General features: G+C 37.3%; 1 protein-coding gene across 1 annotated transcript; it reads left to right on the top strand.

Annotated features, from left to right (window-relative positions):
- Window positions 1–15,638: 15,638 nt before the first annotated feature.
- LOC110722167 lies at window positions 15,639–16,423 on the top strand. The gene is made up of 2 exons (XM_021901431.1): window positions 15,639–16,256; window positions 16,340–16,423. Exons 1-2 carry the CDS (start codon window positions 15,639–15,641, stop codon window positions 16,421–16,423), a joined length of 702 nt encoding a protein of 233 aa, XP_021757123.1.
- Window positions 16,424–24,533: the final 8,110 nt, after the last annotated feature.

Genomic DNA, 24,533 nt, shown 5'->3' with positions numbered 1-24,533 from the left:
CAACTCCTTTTGGCATGAGAAAACAAACAAACATTAAACAAAGCTCTATCTAATCTAATATCATCATAAACGATATGAATTGGGGATCGACCAAAAGACTTAGATGTGATGGCTTTTATAACATTAATAGCATCAGATTCAATCCAAAGGTTAAAGTAGCCAAACCGTTTTGCAATGGACATGGCATATCTCACTGCCTGGGCTTCAACACATTCAGGGGTAGCAAGCTCTACCATCTTTGTTGCTGTCAAGACAATGCTGCTAGCATCATCTCTAAAGAACACCCCGATTTCAGCTTTGCCAATTACAGGAACGTGAGCATCAACGTTTGCCTTTATGCAACCACGAGTGGGACATTCCAAACATTGTTGCTGCCAATAGATTCGCATACTTCATGTAATCATCCATCAATCTGCAATAACCTGCAGCAAGCATAACCACATTTGGGCGCTCATTCTCGAAGAAAACCAGGTTCCTACAACGCCAAGAAGCCCACATAAAAGCTGCCATACGCCTAAGCACCTTCCCTTCCACTTTGCCATAGAGCCAATTCCACCTTGCCACAAAGGACACATTTGGAGCATCAATCAAATACTCTAGCAGACCACTATGATCCCATATTTCCTTAGCAGCTGAACATTCAAACAAAGAGTGGATAATTGTCTCACTTTCAACCCCACAAATCTGGCAGGATGCGTTATTAGTGATGTGTCTTTGCAAAAGACGAGCTTTCACAACCAAATACCCTTTAACCGCCCCCCACAAGAAGTGTTTAAGCTTTGGTGGCCCTTGGATATTCCAGATAGACTTCCAGCAGTCCTCATTGCTTCCCACCTCACCCACATCATCCCTTACACCCCTTGCAAGCCAGTAGCAGGATTTTACAGAGAACATACCATTCTTTGTGCAGCACCAGAACACATTCTCTTTACTTGTATGCGTGGGCAGTGGTACAGCAAGAATCAGAGCAGCCATCTCATTGCAAAAGAGCTCCCTAATTTTGCCAGAATCCCACGCAACATATCCCTCCACCATCAGTTTATCAACTGTCATGTTTTCATCCACCCCATCAGGCTACTGTAAAAAATATTGCTTGCTGTCCTTCGCCAACCACGAGTCCTTCCAAGCCTTGATATCCCTACCATCACCAACTCTCCATACTAAACCATCTCGAAACAAACCCTTTGCACCCTAAATGCTTCGCCACGTGTAACTTGGATCATGACCCCTATGAGCCTCTAGCACATTTGAGTTTTTGAAGTAACAGGCCTTGAGAATTTTTGAGATCAAAGAATTCGGGTTAAAATGCATTCTCCATAATTGTTTTTCCAAGAGGGCTTGATTAAAACAATTGAGATCACAAAAACCCATTCCTCCCTTAGCTTTCAGTAAGCACAATTTCTCCCAACTTTGCCAATGCATCTTCCTATTATCCATCGTAGAGCCCGACCAAAACCGACAAAGAAGAGTATGAATCTCATTAATGAGACCCTACGGCATCTTAAAAATACTCATCATATATGTTGGAGTTGCTTGTGCCACCGCTTTGATCATTACCTCTTTTCTCGATTTAGACAACAATTTCTCTTTCCACCCGTTTAATTTCTTCCAAATTCTCTCCTTCAAGATCACAAATATGGCCTTTTTCGACTTTCCAATGATCGTCGGCAACCGCAAATATTTTTCATGTCTATCTACCTCTCGTACCCCCAAAGTATCCACAATAGCCTGTCTCCATTCCACCGACACACTTTTGCTAAAGGCGACCTCTGTCTTATCTAAATTAACTTTCTGACCGGATGCTCCTTCATACAAACTGATAATCTCAGCTATCTTCGAATATTCCTACAGAGTAGCTTTTGCAAACAAAATACTATCATCAGTGAAAAACAAATGAGACACCCTAGGGGCATATTTGCATACTTTAGCCCCACTTAAACCCTTTTCATGAGCAGCTTTTGGTAGGAGACCGGAAAAAGCATCTGCACACAAAATAAATAAATAGGGCAATATCGGATCCCCTCGCCTAATACCCCGAGATGGAACCACAAAGCCACAAATTTCATTATTCACCTTAAAAGAGAAAGAACACTATAAATACAGTCTATGATCCGCCGCACCCAATTATCAAAGAAACCCATCTTACACATCACCCTCTTCAAAAAGCTCCATTCAACCCTGTCATATGCCTTACTCATGACCAGTTTTATTGCTACAATACCATGCCTCCCTTCCCCACCTCTCTTCATAGAGTGAAAAATCTCAAAAGCAACCATAGCACTATCGGTAATCAGACGGCCCGAAATAAAAGCACTTTGATTCACAGAAATAATATCATCCAACCACGGTTTCAATTTATTAGCCATTGTTTTTGATATTATTTTGTAAATCACATTACAACAACTAATTGGCCTAAATTCAGTCATATATTTCGGATCATTGAACTTAGAGATCAAGACAATGCAAGTTTTATTAATCTCCGACATATCAACTAAACCATTCCACCAATTTTTAATGAGAGCTACAATATCAGGACCGACAATATGCAAAAATTATTGAAAAAATAGTGCATGCATACCATCCGTACCTGGAGCTTTATTTGGGTGCAGTTGAAACAGCGCATTTTCAATCACCTCCAAGCTCGACTCCTCATCCAATGCATTATTCATATCCACGGAGACACGCTGGTCAACTCCATCAAGGGCGGCATCAAAATTGGTTGGATTATCCGTGGCAAACAAAGAGGCAAAATAATCAGCGACCACATTTTGTATTTGTCTTTCACCCACCTACCAATGTCCATTCGAATCAAAGAGCCCTACAATGTATTTTTCTTCCTTCTTTGGCTTGCTTTCCGGTGAAAATGTGCCGTATTTTTATCCCCATCACGCTTTTTATTTGCTCGAGATCTTGCATACCATTAAGACTCTTCCATCTGTCTAAGCTCAGTAATTTCTCCAGCAAGCTGCTCACATTGTGCTAGCATAGCCGCATCCACCGGAGCTCCCTGTGCCTCTTGGAGCTCACTCTCCTTCGTTCTGATTTTTTTCTAAACCTCCCCGAAAGAGGTAGCTGCCCACTTCTTAAGGTACTCAGCACACAAAGAAATCTGAACATGTGGTTCACTACCCTCACTATCACTCCAAGCCTTTGACACCGTTTCCCCACAATCTTCCCTCGACAACCACATAGCCTCAAAGCGAAACAATTTCTTTTTCCTTCTTCTTTCATAATAATTAATAGTGTCAAGAAGAATCGGTGTATGATCAGACGACACCCTAGCAAGGTGTTGAACCGAAAAGTTCGAAAACATTCCACACCACCCATCATCTGCCAAGAATCTATATAATCTCTCCCGCACTATGGTGTTCACAAAATTCCCTCTCTGCCAAGTATTAATGCAACCCTTGTAACCAAGGTCACGATGAGTACAAGCATCAATAAATCATCATCAGAAAGAGGGACACTAAATCAAAGACGGAGCCATAGTGAACCATAAAAGCAAGGGGGAAACCAAAACAACACAACAAACATAAGAGTACTTGTAGACACCCAAATATGTCTCCCCAAAACCTAACCCAGTGATGAATACCTTTCACATCATTTGATTATCAAACAAAGTGAAAGTGTGAAAAGTCTAGTAAGTAGTTATTTTTATTAGAGTATCTCTCTTTCTGTTTTTGAAAATATTTCTTCTTACACTCTATTTATGAAAATAGCCATTCCAATTTAGTTTGTTCCATGTTAAGGGTCCAATAATAGCATAGTTGTATTGGGCTTGAAAAGAGCTTTCCTACGATGTATTATAAGCCCAATTTCGATGAATAATGAGGAAGTTATGGTCAAAATACTAATTTGGGTTCAAAATGATTTTAATATTCTAGAATACGATATATTAGGATGATTTTAATCTTCTAGAATAATCTAGAAGGTTCTTTTAAATTCTAATGAGATTAGGATTGATAATTATACTTTAGAAGGTTCTTCTAGAATAATCTAGGTGGTTAATCCAATTAACACGCCTCATTAAAACTAGTCAAAGTTGTTTTAACCGGTTATGTAAATAAGCGTAATTAACATTTGAAGCTCCCACTAAATTCCGCATCTAACTTAATTAATCCAATTAATTAAGCCAGTAAATCCCATGTTGAACGAATTCATTGCACTACATTATGCTTCGCAAGCAACGTCTACGCATACCCCTAATAACACGACGCATGCACCAAATCCCAAGCGATGCACCATGTGCTCGTGCTTGCACCAGCCGCGGCCAGCCACGCAAGGCAGCACGCACAGGCGCGCACATCACCTTGATGCTGCTGCGTTGTGCTGCTGCTTGGTGGTTGCTGGCGCGCCATGCTGATGGCAGCAAGCAGCAACCACGCATCGGCTCGCGCGCAAGCTTGGGGCTACATCCTTGTCAGCCACATGCGGGCTTCTATGCAGCTCGACTTGCCAAGTGATGTGTTTCCTTGTTTTGCGTGCCATAACCTCGGGATTTTGATCCAAATTTTGCGTGACATAATTATTAATTCTAAATTAATTTTAGAACTAGTTCATTTGAGCAAATTAAAAAATTTAAACAAGTCTAACTTAAATAAAAACTTTAAAGTGCATGTAACCAAAATAATTCCCAAAAGCCATTCTTTAATTAATTTGGTTTAACTTGGTGCAACAAAAACAATAGGGTAATTACTCACTATTAATTTAATTAATTTAAATTAACCTTGAATTTTTGACAAAATAAGAGGTAGTTGGAAAAATGAACATAAGTTCAATAAAGATTCCAACTTTAATACTTGTGAATCCTTGAAAAATTATATCTTCCAATATGAAGATAAATAATTTTTTCTATCACAAAGTTCAAACTTTATGATTTCAATCAACTAAAAAATTATTAAATCAAAAAAGTTTAACAAAAATTCATGGAATTTAGTAATATAAAGTTTCAATCACTTAACATAATTAAATATTGAATCTTTAATACTTGGAAGCCTCAAAGAACAACAATTTCACACTTAATGCAATTAGTTTGCAATTATGTGAAAAATAAAACCAAGCATTCAAGCACAAATTACTACCAAGTAATCATGCCTAAAGAGGTTTAAAATTGCATATAAAATATGTATTGAACCAATTACATAACCACCATAAATATGCAATTAATTTTCAAGGTTAGAAATATTTAAAATTTTTCGTAAAAACGAAAAAAACCCTTGAAAGTAGCATTTCTGGTTGTTTTTTGGCTAAAAACCGTCCCCTTGAAGATTAAAACCATTTCCAGAACACATTTACCACCAGAAATTCACTATTTTTGGGTCGAAATCTGGGTTCGGGGCTGGAGGTAGCTTAAATACGGGGTTAAAAAAGATAATACGAGCTACTAATCTAATTAGCAACTTAAACCAGAAAAAATTAAGCCATAAAAATCACCTTGAAAAATATTATGATTTTAAAAATAAACGAGCGTGGCTCCGATACCGCTGTTGGGGTTTGGTAAGTCCAACTTACCGCGGAAACAACCTCGACCCAAAGAACCGCTCGCAATTAATAAAGCTATAAAGCATAACAAATAAACATAAAAGGATAAAATCGGAATTTACCTTTGAAGTGTGCTTTGCCCAACCAAATGGGCTCTTACTTGAAAGCTTTAGCTCCGAAAATACCAAGCCTCCAACGGTGTCCACCCACAAAGGCCAAACACCGACTTTTTAGGTCCGCTACCTTGGAGTTAGCAAGGTCCGACCAAAATCCAAGTGTTAATGGAGTTTAAGAGTTGTTGCCAAAATGCAATGCTCTTTCTAACTCCCACTCAAGCACTTTTCTCCAAATCCCAACATGGGTATTTATAGAGAAAAGTGGGAGTCAGAATTTCAATCCCATCAATGGGGATCATGAAATTTCACAATTTAATTTAAAGCTAAAATAAATTAAATAGGCAAACAAGTAATGAATCAACAAGTGTCCTTGTTGTATGTAAAGAGAAGTGAGGACCACTTGGAGAGGAGGGGACCATACTTGCACCCCACTCCTTCCTCTCCTTGTGCCACTTTTCCTCATACAAAAACACTCCCTTCACATGCTTCCCCAATGACTCGGCCCTAGCACCCGGCCCAGCCTAGCCCCGCACACGCGGGCTTCTAGCTGTTGCCTTCTCGGCCCAGCACGCCCATGCACATATGTGCGGGCCGTTGCTGCCGATAGGCGCTGCTAGCAAGCCATGCACATGTGCAGGCTACTAGCAGTAGCACGCGCTAGCAAGCCACGCAATGCTTGCGGGCTGCTGGCCGTAGCTTGCTAGCAAGCCTCGCACATGGTGCGGGCTTCTGGCTTGCCTAATCCCCTAGCACTCGGATTCTAATGCTATGGGTAATTTAGTTATTGTTGATTTATTATTGATTTTATCGTCTCGTCTTTTACTATTTTTGACTCGACTTCCGACGCTCGGTTTGGACACTCTGAGCTCGAATTTCTAACGTCTAAATATTTAACACTCAGGAGACGGATTAATTTAAACCAAATTAATTCGTCGAGTCGGTTTGTATATTAGCTTGGGTGTGACCCGAAGGGTTCAGTCAAGATTAAGTTGTAATATTAATTATATATTAATAATACTGATCAGAAGCGGCTTCCACCCAGGCATTCCAATCACTTGACCTTACAGAATATATTTGCTTTCTAAGAATTTTGAACCCGCTATCAGAATAATACACTTGTTCGAAGGACACCTGTAGGGAATATTTCAAGCGTTAATCCCCTAGCTTGAACCCCACTGTCATCATACACTAAAGTATGGTGGCTTCCAAAGGGAAAGAAGATAGAGCAAAAGAGTCGCCAACAAGTTTTTTAGGAACTTGTAAACCGTTCACGTGGTGAAGGTTACACCCCTTAAAGATCCAGGAGATCGTCAACTCCATAAGGTCTTGAACCAAATAGGGTTCGGGGATGAAGGTACAAATCCAACCTAAAAGAGATTGAACCTGCCCTAATAATAGGCCTCTACTTTATTCTGATTGTATTCATGTGCGCTTTTTGATTAACATGCAATCAATAGGATTAACCCTAAACCTGTTTATCTATGTTAAAACTATCCGCAACACTAAACTTTCCGCACTTTCACTTCATTCGATTATGATTCGACGTGAAAGGTACTCATCACTAGGTTTGGTTTTGGGGAGACACAAATGGGTGTCTACAGAAGCCCCCACTTTGACTGAGTTTGGAGAAACGCAAGTTTTAAAAACAAAAGTCAAAGTATCAATATGGACGGAGAATGATTCAGAACGTTCTACGATCCTAATCACTCTTGTAACGCCGATACCTGCAAACTAGCGTTAGTTAAACAGATAAAAGAGTTAAGAAACGCATATCTTGCACCGTCGAGCACACATCTCTGAAAGTAACCGATTTTCTAACGTTTTTTTTCTGTTTTGACGACATCCTGCCAAGAGAATGCCATCCCACTTGAAAACCGCTACGCTTGTAACTGCCTCCAATATCGAAGATTGCTTTGCTTGAAACGATCTTCTTCCGCTTTGATAATATTCCACGTCTAAGGGAACACTATCGAAGATTGCTTCGCTTGAAACAATCCTCTTGCGCTTTGTGACCATCTTCAACAACTTTCCACAAACTAGGGAACGCCATCCTGCTGTTTCGATGTTCACTCGTCTCTGAACAAAGAGCTTCTTCTTTTTTTTGATATGTTCACGTGCCTCTGAACAAAGAGCTTCTTTTTTTTTTTAATATGTCCACGCGTCTCTGAACAATAAATCTTGAAAGGATTGTCCACGCGTCTCTAAAAAAAAGAGCTTGAAAGGATTGTCCACGCGTCTCTGAACAAAAGAGCTTGAAAGGATTGTCCACGCGTCTCTGAACAAAAGAGCTTGATGGAAATGTCCACGCGTCTCTGAACAAAGAGCTTTGATGATATGCCCACGCGTCTCTAGAGCAAAAGAGCTTGATGGAAATGTCCACGCGTCTCTGAACAATAGAGATTCTTTGCTTGAATGTTTGTTGCGATAATATTCCGAAGAAAAATTTCCGAAGACCAACGCTTGCCGATCTCTAAAGCTCGCTTGAACTTTGCTTCCGTTATGCCAGTACGTCGGCGGTTTCTGCTTGTGAAACATTATGTCGGTGTCTCCGTGATGAGCCAACTCTTAGGCGCTCTAAGCTAAGTGAGACGATATTTCGTCAGGTCGATCACTTATTTCAGGTGGAGAGTCTTGACTGGGACCAATGGAGTGAATATGACCTTGATCGTGAAGACAGTCAAAAGCTTCATTGTAAGTCATTCCTATTGGTGTGTATTCTTCAATGGTCCGTTTTGCCCGTGGCTTAGGAGCATTGAGTTCTTCATTAAACCCTTGGCGAGAATTTTGTTCGATGACCATCACCTGATTTGCTAATCCTTCTACCACGTTCAAGAGCATGGCAACGACATCTTTCAGTTTTCGGACGTCCTCTTTTAGACTTGACGAGTCTTCCCTAGTATTGTCTAAGAAAAGACTTTCATCCTCCTCAATCATGGCCACTTCATCGAGAGAGGTTATATAAGTTGTCTCGATCATGGGCTCTCCTACAGGTGTGATAAGAAGTGATGGATCGAAGGATGCTTGATCTTCTTCGATGGCTAGAATCTCGGAAGTTTCATTGTTATTGATCAGATCTTGAATAGCTTCTTTGAGTTTCCAACACTCCTTAGTGTCGTGACCCTTTCCTTGGTGATATTTGCAGTGCTTATTAGGGTCCCACTTGGGTGGCCTGACTTCTAGAACTGGATCTTTGATAGGCCCTATGGGCATGACTAGTCCTTTGTGGTGTAGCTTCTTGAAAGCTATTTCATAACTCATACCTAGTGTAGTGAACACCCTTTTTGACCTTTGGATTTGTGATTTAGAGGCGTTCGTGGCATGTACCTCATTAATGAGAGAGGAAGAAGAAGGAGGGTCGTTCTTCTTTCCTCTCGCACTATTATCTTTCAGAAGGTCATCTTCAATGTCAATGCCTATATTGTAGACAGCCTTGAAAGTATTCAAGTTTTGTTGGTACTTTAAGTGCCTTGAATAATTTTCTTGGAGATTCTTGATAAACATCCTCACAAATTATTTTTCGATAGGAGCCTTGACCACATTAGCGGAAGTTTCCTTCCATTTGTTGAAGAAAGAGGTGAACCCTTCGTTTTCCTTTTGTTTTAACATCTCGAGTTGTCTGTGGTCTGTTTCGTCTTGAATCTTACATTTATATCTATCTATGAAGGCATTTGTTATGGACTCCCAGGTGGAGGTTTTCTCTTTCTCAAGAGAAAAGAACCATTGCTGGAAAACGGTCTCGAGAGATAGTGAGAACAGAGAGGGGAAAACCTTCTTATCGAAACCCTTAATGCTCATTATAGTTTCAAAAGCTCTTAGATGGAAGTAAGGGTTATCTGTTGCCTTAAATTAAGGGATGTCAATGTAATACCCCGTATTTTTATACGTATTTTATTTAAAGTATGTATTTTATAAAGTATTTAAATAGTTGTAATTATTTTAATTAAAGTATTTTAAATAATATTATTCTATTATTATTAAAGGAAAGTTTATTTAATTATTTTATTTAAAAGTTGTAGTAGATTTTATTTGACTTTGGTTTTGTTGATTTTCAACTTTACTTTCGTTGGTTTGGTTTTTAAACTGTGTTATTTAAATAGTTTTGGTTTTCAAGTCTTCCGCTGTGTATCTTTGATAGTTGCCTTAGTCGTTTTCACGATGGCGGTACTGTCTTAGATATTCCTAAAACGTATTTTAAAAAGAGTAAAGTGTGTATTTAAAGGAAAGGAATTTCTAGGGTGTTACAAAGTGGTATCTGGGAGCTTAGGTTGAGATTTTAAATTACCACTAACACGAAAACGTTTTTATTATGATTTAAACTTGGCCAAGTGCTAATTTAATTTTATAATGTCAATTTCATTCCGATTTTATTTTATTTTAATTTATTTTATTAAGAGGGCCGAATTTTTTTTTATTTCATTTTATTTTTTTTTTAATTTTTTTTGGTCCGAAATTTTTTTTTAGGGACACTCGAAATTTTTTTTTAGTGTCCGAAATTTATATATTTTTTTATTTTTTTCTGTGAAGGCCGAAAATTTGGCCCCTTCCCTATAATTTCGAAAAAAAATTTTAGCAGGGTAAAATATTTTTAGTTTGTTAATTTTGCAGGGAGCAAGGATTGAGGTAAGAATTATGTGTTAAAAGCTTTTATTAATATGTTGGTGAGCTTGGGTAGGAAATAAAAGGGCATATAGGCTAGAATTTAATTTCTTCCCTTTGTGCATAAATTTTATTTTAGGGTGTTCAAGCATGTTGTATGACTAAATGTTTGTGATGAAAGCATGCAATATATGAATTATTTTATGTGATTCTTCGGATTGTATGATTGAACACTGAACTTTGTATTATTTATTTAATTTTATTTTATTTCTTTAGGGAAGGGAAATCTTTTCTAAACCTTTTCTCTACAGGATGCCAATTTTTCCTAGCAAGTTTACCCAAATGGGATATCTCGTAAAGAAAAATAATGAACACCCCTATGACTTTGTAGAAAAGATCAGATACTTTTGTTCCTATATGAGCAATGTCCTACGGGAGAAAGTTTATGACACCCCTGATCGTATTTCGGCAATGATTGTCCATTGTCTTCCAGAGGAGCCCCCTTACTTTGCTGTCAAACAAAGATTTTCTGATTTTTATCTTCCAGGAGACATCCCAAATTACCATAAATACAGAGACTATTATGGCCAGTGGTATCCAGACTATATTTTCTTAACCAAATATCTCGTAAGGGTGGAGAAAGTTTATTGTCAGCGCTTAAACCTTCCCTACCCTGACTACTACTTTGATAACCCAGCAGAGAACAATCCTCCTCCAAATCAACAACAACCAAAAAATTCCGCCTCTTCTTCTTTTTCGTCGGGGGGTAATCCAGCAGAGAATGGAGAACAACAAGAGGGTAATAGTTCACTTGTGGACATTTCTGATCCAAACCCACCTCCAACTCCAATAATTATAGATATTTCATCGGATGAGGAAGAAGAAGGGGAGTTTGTTCCAATAGAACCTGAACTTGAATCACCTGAACCAATGGAGGAGTCAAATGATTCTAACTTCGATCCTTCAAGCTACAAGCAATCCATCGACAAAAGGGACAACGTTCGAAAGGATTAAATCTTATGACTTTCCTCGCAACGAGTACATATTCTTTATTTTAAAAATTTATTTGTTATTTCAGTTTTAGCAAATAAGTGGCATGACCACATCAGTTTTCGGAACACACTTTTTATTTTAATATCTTCAGTCTATTTTAATTAATAAACCTTATTTATTTCTTTGATAGATTTTTATTTATAAATTCTTTTGTTTTACAAATATTCCATTTCCCACCATTATTCCAGTAATCACCATTCCATGCAACTTATCTCCAACAAACATTTATAAACCGCAAACGTCCATGGGAATTATTTTTATATTTATTGTGATGCTTTATTAAATGCATGGTTGGTTAGCAATCAATATTAATTGATAAAGCTACATTAAGGGAATTTTTAGCAATTGCTATCCCAAATTTTTAGCTTCACATTTTACTGTAAATGTTTTAAAAGTAGTTAAATATATACGGGTGTTCGTCTTGAGAGCTAAACCTAGCCATTTCTAATAGTTATCCTTGTCCTATATTCAGGAGAAACCAAATGGCAGGGGGACGAAGTTCAGGTAGTGGTGAAAATGATTTGAATGATGTAGTGAGGCAATTGGCAGCGATTGCCTAACAATTGGCAAGGAACTCAACTGGTAACGGGGATGCTCAAGGGGAGCTCTTTAAAAAGGTGGCGCAAAGCAAGCCACCAACCTATCAGGGCGAGCCTGTTCCTGTGGTGTTGGAAAATTGGTTAAGGGAATTTGAGAAACTGTTTGGAGCTGTGGGATGCCCTGAAAACTTCAAAGTAGGTTGTGCTACCTACTATCTGAGGGGTGAAGCTGACCTTTGGTGGAAACAAAACGAGGCTACCATTAGAGCATTACCTGGGTTCAACTGGACCAAATTCCAAGAAAAAGTGAGAGACAAGTTTTATCCTAGCTTTTTGCAGAAGCAAAAGGCTGAGGAATTTTCAAACCTTAGGATGGATAAGATGACAGTTACAGAATATTACACCAAGTTTATTGAGTTGTCCTATTTTGTTGAAGGATCCGTCTCTACGGAGAAAGCAAAAGCTAGGAAGTTTGAGAATGGGTTAACTACTGATTTGCAGTTGAAGCTGTGCGGGCAGGTATTTGAGATCTTGGATGAAGTATATGGAAGGGTCGCACACCTTTATGCTCTGGAGGAAAAGAAGAAGAACGAGTTACCTGAAATAGAAGGAAGAGAGAAGAGGAAGGAAGTGGGACAAGTTTCTGGAAACCAATAGGGAAACCAGAATGGTTTTAAGAAGCGGAAGTACCACCATAACAATAATTTCCCCAATAATAATAATTTCCAGAATAATAACCGCCAAGGGGGACGTAGCAACAATGGAGGGGCTAGAAACAATAAGAATGGAAGGATTATGAAGGCAATTTGGTTGCTTGTCGCGCTTGCAACAAACTGGGGCATAGGGAGTACGAGTGTTACTCTAAGAATGCCAATGGGAATAAACAGAACAACTATAACTCAGGAGGAAACCAGAAGAATTTCCAAGGGTACAACAACAATTTTTCTGGGAATAAGGGAGTGCAGCAGAATAGGGTGAGAAACAGTAACACCAACAACAGTAACAGCCAACAAAAGGGAGGAACTACAGGGAAACTGAATGTTTTGAGTAGGCATGAGGCAGAGGCCACGAAAGATGTTATCACTGGTACTTTTTCTATTAACTCTATTCCCGTTAAAGTATTGTTTGATTCTGGTGCAACTTTTTCTTTTGTTTCTAAGGGTATTGTTTTAAAACTTAAGGACTGCTTAAAAACAGTAGAGGCAGTAGATTTACCTATAACCATCCCGACAGGTGGGGTAGTGAATTGTACCAAAACTTTTAGAAACGTGCATTTAGAAATAGAGGGAAAGATATTTTCGTCTGATCTTATTGAGTTTGGGTTGAGCGACTTTGACCTTATCTTGGGGATGGACTAGCTGAGTAAGTATAATGCTGAGATTAGTTGTAGATCACAGAAACTGAAGATGGTCACAAGTGGAAATGAATCAGTGACTTACTGGATGAATGGTAAAAACAAAGTGCCCAAGGGTAATATCAGTGTTAAAATTAGCAAAGTACATGAAGAAGGGACATACATTATATTTCTACAGCGTTAGGGATATGAACCATGAACAAGTGGCAAATCCAGAAAATATAGAAGTGGTCAACAAATTTCTGGATGTGTTTCTGGAAGAGATCCCTGGGATGCCACCTAAAAGGGCAATCGACTTTACCATAGATTTAGTTCCCGAATCAGCCCCAATATCCAAGGCACCATATAGAATGGCACCTGCAGAAATGAGTGAATTAAAAAATCAGTTACAAGATTTGTTGGACAAAGGGTACATTAGACCAAGTGCTTCTCCTTGGGGACCACCAGTTCTATTTGTGAAGAAAAAGGATGGAAGCATGAGACTGTGCATTGATTACAGGGAATTAAATAAGGTGACCATAAAGAATAAGTATCCCTTACCAAGAATAGATGATCTGTTTGACCAACTAAAGGGTGCCATAGTGTTTTCGAAAATTGACTTGAGGTCTGGATATCACCAATTGAGAATTGCCGATGAGGACATCCCTAAAACGACATTTAGGACAAGATATGGACACTACGAATTTACAGTTATGCCTTTTGGATTGACGAATGCTCCAACAATCTTTATGGATTTGATGAATAGGGTGTTTCATCAATTTATGGATAAGTTTGTAGTGGTGTTAATAGATGACATTTTGGTATACTCAAAGAACAAAGAAGAGCATGCAGAACACCTAAGGACAATTCTGCAAACATTGAGAGAAAACCATCTTTATGAAAAGTTCTCTAAGTGTGACTTTTGGTTGGAAAAGGTAGCCTTCTTAGGACACTTTGTGTCCAAGGACGGGGTAGAGGTAGACCAAGCCAAAATAGAAGTTGTTAAGAGTTAGCCGACACCCAAAACAGTATCTGATGTGAGAAGTTTCTTAGGTTTAGCAGGGTATTATAGGCGTTTTGTTAAGGATTTTTCCAAGATTGCTAAACCTATGACTACTCTAATGAAGAAGGACAAGAAGTTTGAATGGGATGAGAGGTGTGAAGAGGCGTTCCAACTCTTAAAACACAAATTAGTTACAGCATCAGTGCTTACACTTCCAGATGATAGTGGACTGTATGATGTAATAGTGATGCATCAAAGAATGGTTTGGGGTGTGTGCTTATGCAAAATGGAAAGGTGATTGCATACGCATCAAGGCAGATAAAAACACACGAGGTAAACTATCCAACCCATGATTTGGAATTAGCCGCCATCATTTTTGCACTGAAAATTCGGCGCCATTATTTGTATGGAGTGAAATGTAGAATTTACACAGACCACAAGAGCTTAAAGTACATTTTCACCCAAAATGATTTGAACTCTCGTCAAAGGAGATGGCTAGAGTATACGACGGATTACGATAGAGACATACAATACCACGAAGGGAAGGCAAATGTGGTTGCGGATGCTCTAAGTCGTAAAACTAGTCATGGATTAAACTCGTTAGTAGTAGCTAATGAGCTATGTAGAGAAATGGCGAAATTGAATTTAGAAGTCGTGGAATGGGGAGTACTAGCAGGTATTTTTGCGAATCTGAGTATCCAACCAACAATATTCGACGAGATTCGAGAGAACCAAGAGGGAGATGTAAAGTTGGATAGGATTCGTGAGAAAATTAAGCAAGGAAAAGCTATAGACTTCAAAATTCACGAAGATGGGAGCTTGAGGTATAAAGGTCAATGGTGTGTACCACAGAAATGTGAGGAAGTGAAGAAAAAGTTGATGGAAGAAGGCCACAACACACCTTACTCAGTACACCCGGGAGGAGACAAGTTATATAAGGATTTGAAGAAGATGTTCGGGTGGCCTAGAATGAAAAAGGAGGTTGCTGAATTTGTGGCAAAGTGTTTAACATGTCAGAAGGTGAAAATAGAGCACAAGAGGCCTCAAGGGACTGTACAGTCATTAGAAATTCCAGGATGGAAGTGGGATTGCATTTCAATGGATTTTGTGACTGGCTTACCTAAGTCAAGGAGTGGAAATGATACCATTTGGGTAGTGGTGGACAGACTTACGAAATCACCAGTGTTTATACCAATGAAAGAAACTTGGAAGATGGAGCAACTTGCGAAGGCTTACATAAAGCATGTAGTAAGGTTACATGGAGTTCCAAAAGATATTGTTTCTGACAGGGATTCTAGATTTCTCTCAAAATTCTGGAAAAGTGTTCAAGAAAATTTTGGTACCATACTTAAGTTGAGTACAACATTTCACCCTGCCACAGATGGGCAAACTGAAAGAACTATTCAAACCTTGGAGGACATGCTGAGAGCTTGTTAATAGACTTCCAGGGAGGTTGGGAAGACAGTTTGGATTTAATTGAATTTTCCTATAACAATAGTTACCAAGCAAGCATAGGAATGGCACTATTCGAGGCTTTATATGGGAGAAAATGTAGAAGTCCAATTTGTTGGAACGACATTAGTGAAACTATGATTCTTGGGCCTCAAATGATTGAGGACACAGTCAAGCAAGTAAGGGAAATTCAATCTAAAATCCAAGCAGCTCAATATCGCCAAAAGAGTTATGCAGACTTAAAGCGAAGAGAAGAAGCATTTGAAATTGGCGATAAGGTGTTACTAAAAGTGTCTCCAATGAAAGGAGTGATGAGATTTGGGAAGAAAGGAAAGCTCAGTCCTAAATACATCAGTCCATATGAAATACTACAAAGAATAGGCAAAGTAGCGTATAGGTTAGCCTTACCTATGGAGCTTAGTAAAGTACATGACGTATTTCATGTGTCCCAATTGAGAAGGTACATCCCCGATAAATCCCATGTGCTACAACCAGAAACCATCGAGTTAAATCAAAGTTTAACCTATGAAGAGAGACCTGTCAAGATTCTTGACAATAAAGTGCGTAGTACACGCAACAAGAACGTTAAGATTGTAAAAGTACTTTGGTCTAACCAAGAATATGAGGAAGCCACTTGGGAAGCAGAGGATGAAATGAAAAAGAATTACCCAGAGTTGTTTCAGGTATGTAGAGTTACGGGGGCGTAACTCGTTTTCTTAGAGGGGTAGAATGCAGTATAATTTCGCGCTTTTTCCCTATATTTCAGTTATTTTTGTGCTCTTTGCACGAATTTAAACAAGTATTTCGAGTATTTATGCTCTCAAAGAGACATAAAACAGTAAAGAAGTGACAAAAAGTATAGCAATACCATACATACTAAGGAAAAAGGTTTGAATTTCGTTCCCCACGAAACTTGGGGAACGAAATTCAAACCTTTTTTCTTACTATGTATAGTATTGCTGTACTTTTTTTCACTTCTTTACTGTTTTATGTCTTTTTGAGAGCATAAATACTCGAAATACTTGTTTAAATTCGTGCAAAGAGCACAAAAATAACTGAAATATAGGGAAAAAGCGCGAAATTCTACCGCATTCTATCCCCCTTAAAGAAAACGAGTAAAGTATGTATTTTATAAAGTATTTAAATAGTTGTAATTATTTTAATTAAAGTATTTTAATTAATATTATTATTAAAGGAAAGTTTATTTAATTATTTTATTTAAAATTGGGGTTTTATTTTAGGAAAGTTTAATTTTTTCAACAAGTTTATTAGGGAAGGAATTAGGAAAACCTGGAAGTGGGTTAGTAGAGAAAGGGTATAAATATCCCACTTATGAGGCAAATCAAACTTTGCCCATAGTGGAGAAAACCCAAGGTAAACTTCTCTCTCTCTCCTCCTTATTTTTTTTTCTTTTTCTTTTTCCTCTTCCCCTTATTTTTTTCGGCTGCCCTCCTCCCTCACCACCGCTGCCAACCACCTGCAACTGGTGGCCGCCGCCGCCAGCAGCCGACAGCCGGTGGTGGCTGCCGTTCTTCCTCCCCTTTTTCCCCCTTTTTCGAACTACATATATATAAAAAAAAAAACTTAGCTTTCTTGTTTTAATTTAATCTATTCTTGGATCTAAATATAAATTATGAGTTTGGGGTTTAATTTTGATGTTTGATAATTGTAATTGTATGAATTAATTTTCAGATTTGGTTTTTAATTAAAAAGCCCCAATTTTTGAAACCCTAGGTCCTTGATTTATGAAAATTATAAAAGTATATGAGGTATTTATGTTTGTATCTTCAATTTAAGTGTTTTAAGACTAAATTACAGCAAGTTTAAATTAGAAATAAAGTGATGGAATTTTATGTAGAGCACTTAATATTATGTTTTTGAAGGAAATTTAAATTACCCATTTAAGTGGGACTTAATTAGGGTGTTTTAAATATAATTTCAGCTTATTCTAATTATTTTAAGAGGGGTTTTAGAATAGTATATATTACTGGAAATTTGTTTAGAGTGGGTTTTAATGCTCTATTATAATTTTAATGTGTAGGAGACTTCGAAGTGAGCAATTTTTACTAGTCGTGACGATTTTAAGATCGTATTCAAGGTACGTTCACGTACTTAGCATATTTTGATGATGTAGAATCATGCTAGGTTTAATTTCAATCAATTATAAGTACTATCATGCTAAGGTTTGTGTATTGAATTGTGAATTATTGGTGTTGGTGATTGAATTGTGAAGCATGAATTATTTGTGATGGTTTATGGATTAGAAAATTATATTTTTTGCATGATTATATGGACTAAATATTTATTTATGGCATGATAGAGAGAATGTTTAGTTAAACTAATTGTTTAATTATGTTTGGAATATTGAAAAGATATTTTATTATGGTTCATATAATTTTTATTGATGCTTTAAGCTTGATAAAGGAGCTATATAAGTGTCTATGTACACAAGGAATAAATTGTATGTTGGTGCCTTTATGCACTTAAGATGTTTTTAACACCGAGGGATAGGATTTTTAGCGCTTTATGCTTTTAAGGTGTCTTTGACACTGAGTTAGAATTAAAAAGGGTTCAACATTAAATATTATGTGGTCACTAAATATTCAAGAATTAAATTGGTACGTTTGAGTGATTGAGTTATCATTGATGATTGAATTGTTATGCTTTGAGGGTCATCGCCAGGTCTAATAATATGTAAATAACGTAAACTGAAAAAAATTACGCACCAAAACTCTTGGAACGTATATACCTTGAGTACGAACATATGGGGGGAGTTATGTGACTTTACATTTGATCATAACTTCTAACGGAGTACAGGACGCTGTATATTCCTTTTTATTATTATGCGCTGGAATTCCACCACCTATGTGTGGCACAGGTTTGTTGCTGGCACGGTTAGCTCCCGTGTCAGTTAACCCCAATTTATTGGGATAGGTATATTTGGAAACCCGTTCGATGCGTAATCAATGCTAAATGAATTATTAAGTGTCTAGTTAGAGTGTCTTGTTGATTGTTGTGTGTGCTTATAAACAGGTGCAATGAGGTAAGTGTGTGTGATGATAGGAGAATGCATGTTAGTGTGTTTAATTACGCTTATGTACTCAGCTTTGCTGATTGTGTGTGTTGTTTGTGTCTGGCCATGTCTTTTTTTTGGCCCTACGATGATCCATTTTAATGGAGAGTAGTGGGGGCAAGTAGAGATACACTTTTCAGGTATTGAAGCATGTTCATGACGGGGCATGAGTGAAGAGAGAATCATGCTAGCTTCCATTAGAATATGATGTGTTTTATGCATTGAATATTTTATTATATTACTTGATGGACTAACACAAAAATTTGGTTGTTTCGGTTTTGAATAAGGGCCTTAAATGGTTCCAAGTTGTAGTGGATTTTATTTGACTTTGGTTTTCTTGATTTTCAACTTTACTTTCGTTGGTTTGGTTTTTAAATTGTGTTATTTAAATAGTTTTGCTTTTCAAGTCTTCCGCTGTGTATCTTTGATAGTTGCCTTAGTCGTTTTCACGGTGGCGGTAATGTCTTAGATATTCCTAAAACGTATTTTAAAAGGACTAAAGTGTGTATTTAAAGGAAAGGAATTTCTAGGGTGTTACAGTCAGTGGCGTTGAACTTATGCGAAAGAAGTTCCTTGTCCAGAGAGACCCCTTGTGAACTAATGCCGTGAAATTTATAGTCACTAGATAGCTTGCTCAAGCTTTCTTCCATGAGGTTCATTTGTTGTTGCTTCACAGGGTCATCAATTTTGAGGGTTAAAGCCTTTAACACCTCAGTCACGTCAATCAATTGACTCCTAAGTTCATTAACTTCCTCTTGAGTTGCCATTATCTTTTTAGCCTTCCTCTTTTGACAAATTGGTTTATCAAAAAGTGAGACTTAAATAAAGAGATTATCCTTGATTAATTGCCCTTCTCTCCTCAATCAAGTACTTTGGAAAAGGAATTTGGGGATATTCATTGTTAGCTATTTGACTCAAACTTTATTTAACATGAAATGGATGGAGGAAGTGAAGAAAGATTGGAATAGAATGTGAAGAAAAATGATGTAGATGGAGGGATATGAAGAATTAGGAATAGAATGTAACCCCAGCTCAAATGACGGAAAAAACCGACTCATGCATGAACCTAAGACATGGTCATGGTGACATATACTCAAAGTGTGTGCTAAGACTGGTGAGTGTAGGTGACATGCTAAGCCTCGTGTCATGACCATGTGGCTAGATTATGTGACTAGACTCAATTAATGACTTAACAAGGTATTATTGACAGCGAAATTTAACCAAATTAATTAGCAAACTGGTTAATTAGACACTAGGTGATGACTCGATCAATAATCCAAACTGTCGTCAAAACGGCAGGACTGGCACCTGTCTTTGCAGTGTAGCGCCAAACGACAAAGCTGTCGCCAGACGCCACACTCCACAGAGTGGCGCTACAGTTCAGATTTTGGCGCCATCACTGGAGCTTCAATCTGAAGCTGTTTTCGGTTTTATTAATCAACAGGGGTATGCCTAAAGTCGTACTAGGTCAATTCTGATTAAAATATTAGACTTTATTTACTCAATTTAATTAATTAATTAATTAGGCAAAGTTCTTTAAGTCATTAATTCATTTAATCTCAACACAAGTCAAACAAACGGTTAAGAAAACATAGTATATGCACAACAAATAATGCACAATTAGTCAAGTAGGCACAATATAATGCAACGACTTTGCAACCTAACCATGTCTCTAGTTCTCAAAAGTTCGGGATATGGTTTAGTAAAAGAGGGTCCATGGTTAATTGTCCGGATGCACCGCGCGGAAGCCTAACCGTGAAGGGTTGGCGCGAGTGGATGGGACACCGCAAATTTTAGAAAAAACTCGCTTCCATGGTTTGGTGAATTCAACAATCTCGGATGTACTCTTTGTTGCTCAGAGCGTTCAATCAGGTAGATGGAGCATGAATTCCCAGAGGGTTGTGTCCATATGAAGAACACATATGGGTTTCAGAAAAGTGAGAAAAACTTAATCAGGAAGTAGGATCGAGCAAACAATACGCAAAACTGGTCGAAATTAGAACGCATAATTCTAGCTCGGTATTGGAAGAATTTGGCGCCAACAAACAGAGATTGGCGCAAGGTTTTAGCTGTAGCGCTTGGCGACAAGCCTGTCGTCTGGCGCTACAATTAAATGTCTGGCGCCAATACTCTGGTCGCTGACGCTAATTCCTATATGCCTCAGCAGCTTTCTGTGCTTGATAAAATTTTCCAGTTTTGCGCAGTGTTATTTCGGTCCTAGTTGTGAAAGATATTTCCAAATTTCCTACGTGTAAAAATCCTATGTTTTTAACTCATTACGGATGGTCTTCCCAATGAGATCTTTTTTATGCATATGACAATAATGTTAATCAAAATTACGCACATAAAATACTTAGAACTTTTCGAGTCTCATCCACTCATTCTAAATCATTGCCGAAATAAATTTCAGGAATTAAAATAGAAATCCTCCCCAGTGGAGTCGCCAAAAAGTGTAGGGAATATTTCAAGCGTTAATCCCCCAGCTTGAACCCCACTGTGATCATACACTAAAGTATGGTGGCGTCCAAAGGGAAAGAAGATAGAGCAAAAGAGTCGCCAATAAGTTTTTTAGGAACTTGTAAACCGTTCACAAGGTGAAGGTTACACCCCTTAACGATCCAGGAGATCGACAACTCCATAAGATCTTGAACCAAATAGGGTTCGGGGATGAAGGTACAAATCTAACCTAAAAGAGATTGAACCTGCCCTAATAATAGGCCTCTACTTTATTCTGTTCGTATTCTTGTGCGCTTTTTGATTAACATGAAATCAATAGGATTAACCCTAAACCTGTTTATATATGTTGGTGGAATATTAATGCACAAATAAACTATTATTGGCAATAACTTGAATTATAATCAAATTAACCCTAAACAAGATTATTAATTATCTTATTAAGTGTAATTGCAAGTACCAATTCCCTTTAAACATGCATAAAAAGTGTGATCAAACAATAACAATAAATATCAAGCAACATAATAATAATAATCATCACAATTATAATAATCAAAATCATATTAAAGCATAATAATAGCAAGATCCTAGGCATGATACTGACAAGATTAATAACAAATCCTAGCATGTCACTAAACAATAAAAATCAAAGCTTTAACCCTAACATGATACTAACAATCATAAATATTAGGAAGAAAATAAAAGGCATCATAACAATAATACTTGATATTAAAGTTACCCTAGACATGATACTAGGAATATCATAATAACAACCTAAGCATGAACTCTATATCATAACATCAATAAAAATCATTAAAGTACTTACTTTGATGCCTCGTACCTCTTTCTAATAACAAAATACACACGTTAGTAACTTCAAGCAAAATAATAAACAACAATTAAATTAAATAATGGAAAGAGAGATTTGGGACCAAACCCTCATAAATCAAACCTTTCACGTCTAGGGCGAAGACAACTTCGAATATGGCTAGATGTTTCTAAATCTAATGAGTGCGAAATTTTTATATTTGAGAAAAAGCTAGTTTAGAAAAGAGAAAGAGAGAGAGTAATCAAGAAAACTTGATGAGAGTTGGTGAATGAAAACGTAGTTTTTAACACGTTATTTATAGAGAAAATCAGCCAAAAAGATAAAACATCAAAAACAGAATTCTGACGCAAAAAGCCAAGTTAGCGCCAGACGCTAAGGCTAGCGCCAAGCGTAGCGTCAGGCGCTACAGCTGGCGTTTGGCGCTGACTCAGAATTTCACGCGTTTTCTTAAAATCAGATAGAAATTCCGTACAGGAGGATAAAATCGTATTTTCCTCAAAAAACGCTCTTTGATTCTGATTAAAACTCTAAAAAGTCAATTTATCAATGCCAATTAAATTAAGAATGAAAAGATCCTTCTAGAAGAATCTAGAAGACTAAAACCATTCCTAAATGCATTAGGAATGATAAATCCATATTAGGCCCTCCCCTAGATCATTGGGCCTCATATAAGGCTCAAACCGGGCCCAGTTCAGTAATGTGGCCATAACTTCCTCAATATTCATCGGAATTGGGCTTATAATATATCGTTGGAAAGCTCTTTTCAAGCCCCGTCTAACTACACTATTATTGGACCCATATCATGGACCAACCAAACTGGATTGACTGTTTTCTTAAAATAGGTTTTCAAAAATAGAGAGAAAAAGAAATTAAAACTATCCGCAACACTAAACTTTCCACACTTTCACTTCATTCGATTATGATTCGACGTGAAAGGTACTCATCACTGGGTTTGGTTTTGGGGAGACACAAATGGGTGTCTACAACACCATTCCTTTAACAATCTTTTGGCAAAGAACTTGATATAAGATCGTTGACTCCAATAGGTCTGGAACAATGACTGGTAGTTCGGGGGTGAAGGTACAAATCCAACCTAAAAGAGATTGAACCTGCCCTAATAATAGGCCTCTAATTTATTCTTATCGTATTCATGTGCGCTTTCTGACTAACATGCAATCAATAGGTTTAACCCTAAACTTGTTTATCTATGTTGGTTGAATATTAATGCACAAACAAATCTATTATTGGTGATCACTTGAATTATAATCAAATTAACCCTAAACAAGATTATTAATTATCTTATTAAGCTTGATTACAAGTATAAATTCCCTTTAAACATGCATAAAAAGGTGTGATCAAGCAGTAACAATAAAAAATATATCAAGCAACATAATAATAATCATATTCATAATTATTATTATTATAATAACAATAATAATAATAATAATAATAATAATAATCATAATTAAAATAACAATCATAATCATGTTAAAGCATAATAATAGCAAGATCCTAGGCATGATACTAACAAGATTAATAACAAACCCTAGCATGTCACTAAGCAATAAAGATCAAAGCTTTAACCCTAACATGATACTAACAATCATAAATATTAGGAAGAACATAAAAGGCATCATACTTTTAATCATACTTGGTATTAAAATTACCCTAGACATGATACTAGGAAGATCAAAACGCCCTAACATAACATTAGGAATCATAACAACAACCTAAGCATAATTTCTACATAATAATAAAAACCATTAAAGCACTTACTTGGATGCCTCGTACCTCTTTCTAATAACAAAATACACACGTTACTAACTTCAAGGAAAATAATAATCAAAACAACTAAATTAAATAATTGGAATAGAGATTTGGGACCAAACCCTCAGAAATTAAAACCTTTCACGTCTAGGGCGAAGGCAACTTCGAATAATGCTAGGTGTCTCCAGGTCTTGTGACTGCGGAATTTTGTAAAAAAGGGTAAGTTTAGAAAAGAGAGAGAAAGTTGATGATTGTAGACTAGAGATTCTAGATGAGAATTGATGAATGAAAACAGAGTTTTTAGAAGGCTATTTATAGAGAAAATCAGCCAAAAAGATAGAAAATCGAAACAGAGTTCTGACGAGCAAAACCGAGGTTAGCGCCAGACGCTGACATTAGCGCCAGGCGCTAACGCTAGCGTCAGGCGCTAATGACTGGCGTTTGGCGCTGATTAAATTTCTGACTCGTTTTCTAAAATCAGATAGAAATTAACCGTACAGGAGGACAAAATTGTATTTTCCTCAAAAGCATTCTTTTATTCTGATTAAATCTCTAAAAAGTCAACAAAAGTCAATTTATCAATGCTAATTGAATTAGGAATGAAAAGAACCTTCTAGAAGAGTCTAGAAGACTAAAACCATTCCTAATTGCATTAGGAATGATAAATCCATAGTAGGCCCTCCCCTAGATCATTGGGCCATATATAAGGCTCAAACCGGGCCCAGTTTAGTAATTTGGCCATAACTTCCTCATTATTCATCGGAATTGGGCTAATAATATATCGTTGGAAAGGTCTTTTCAAGCCCCATCCAACTACATCATTATTGGACCCATATC

Source organism: Chenopodium quinoa, unplaced genomic scaffold (assembly GCF_001683475.1).
Source record: "Chenopodium quinoa cultivar QQ74 unplaced genomic scaffold, ASM168347v1, whole genome shotgun sequence".
In the NCBI taxonomy this organism is placed as follows: domain Eukaryota; kingdom Viridiplantae; phylum Streptophyta; class Magnoliopsida; order Caryophyllales; family Amaranthaceae; genus Chenopodium; species Chenopodium quinoa.
The sequence above is the reverse complement of the archived record's forward strand: the minus strand, read 5'-3'. Positions and strand labels throughout refer to the sequence as shown.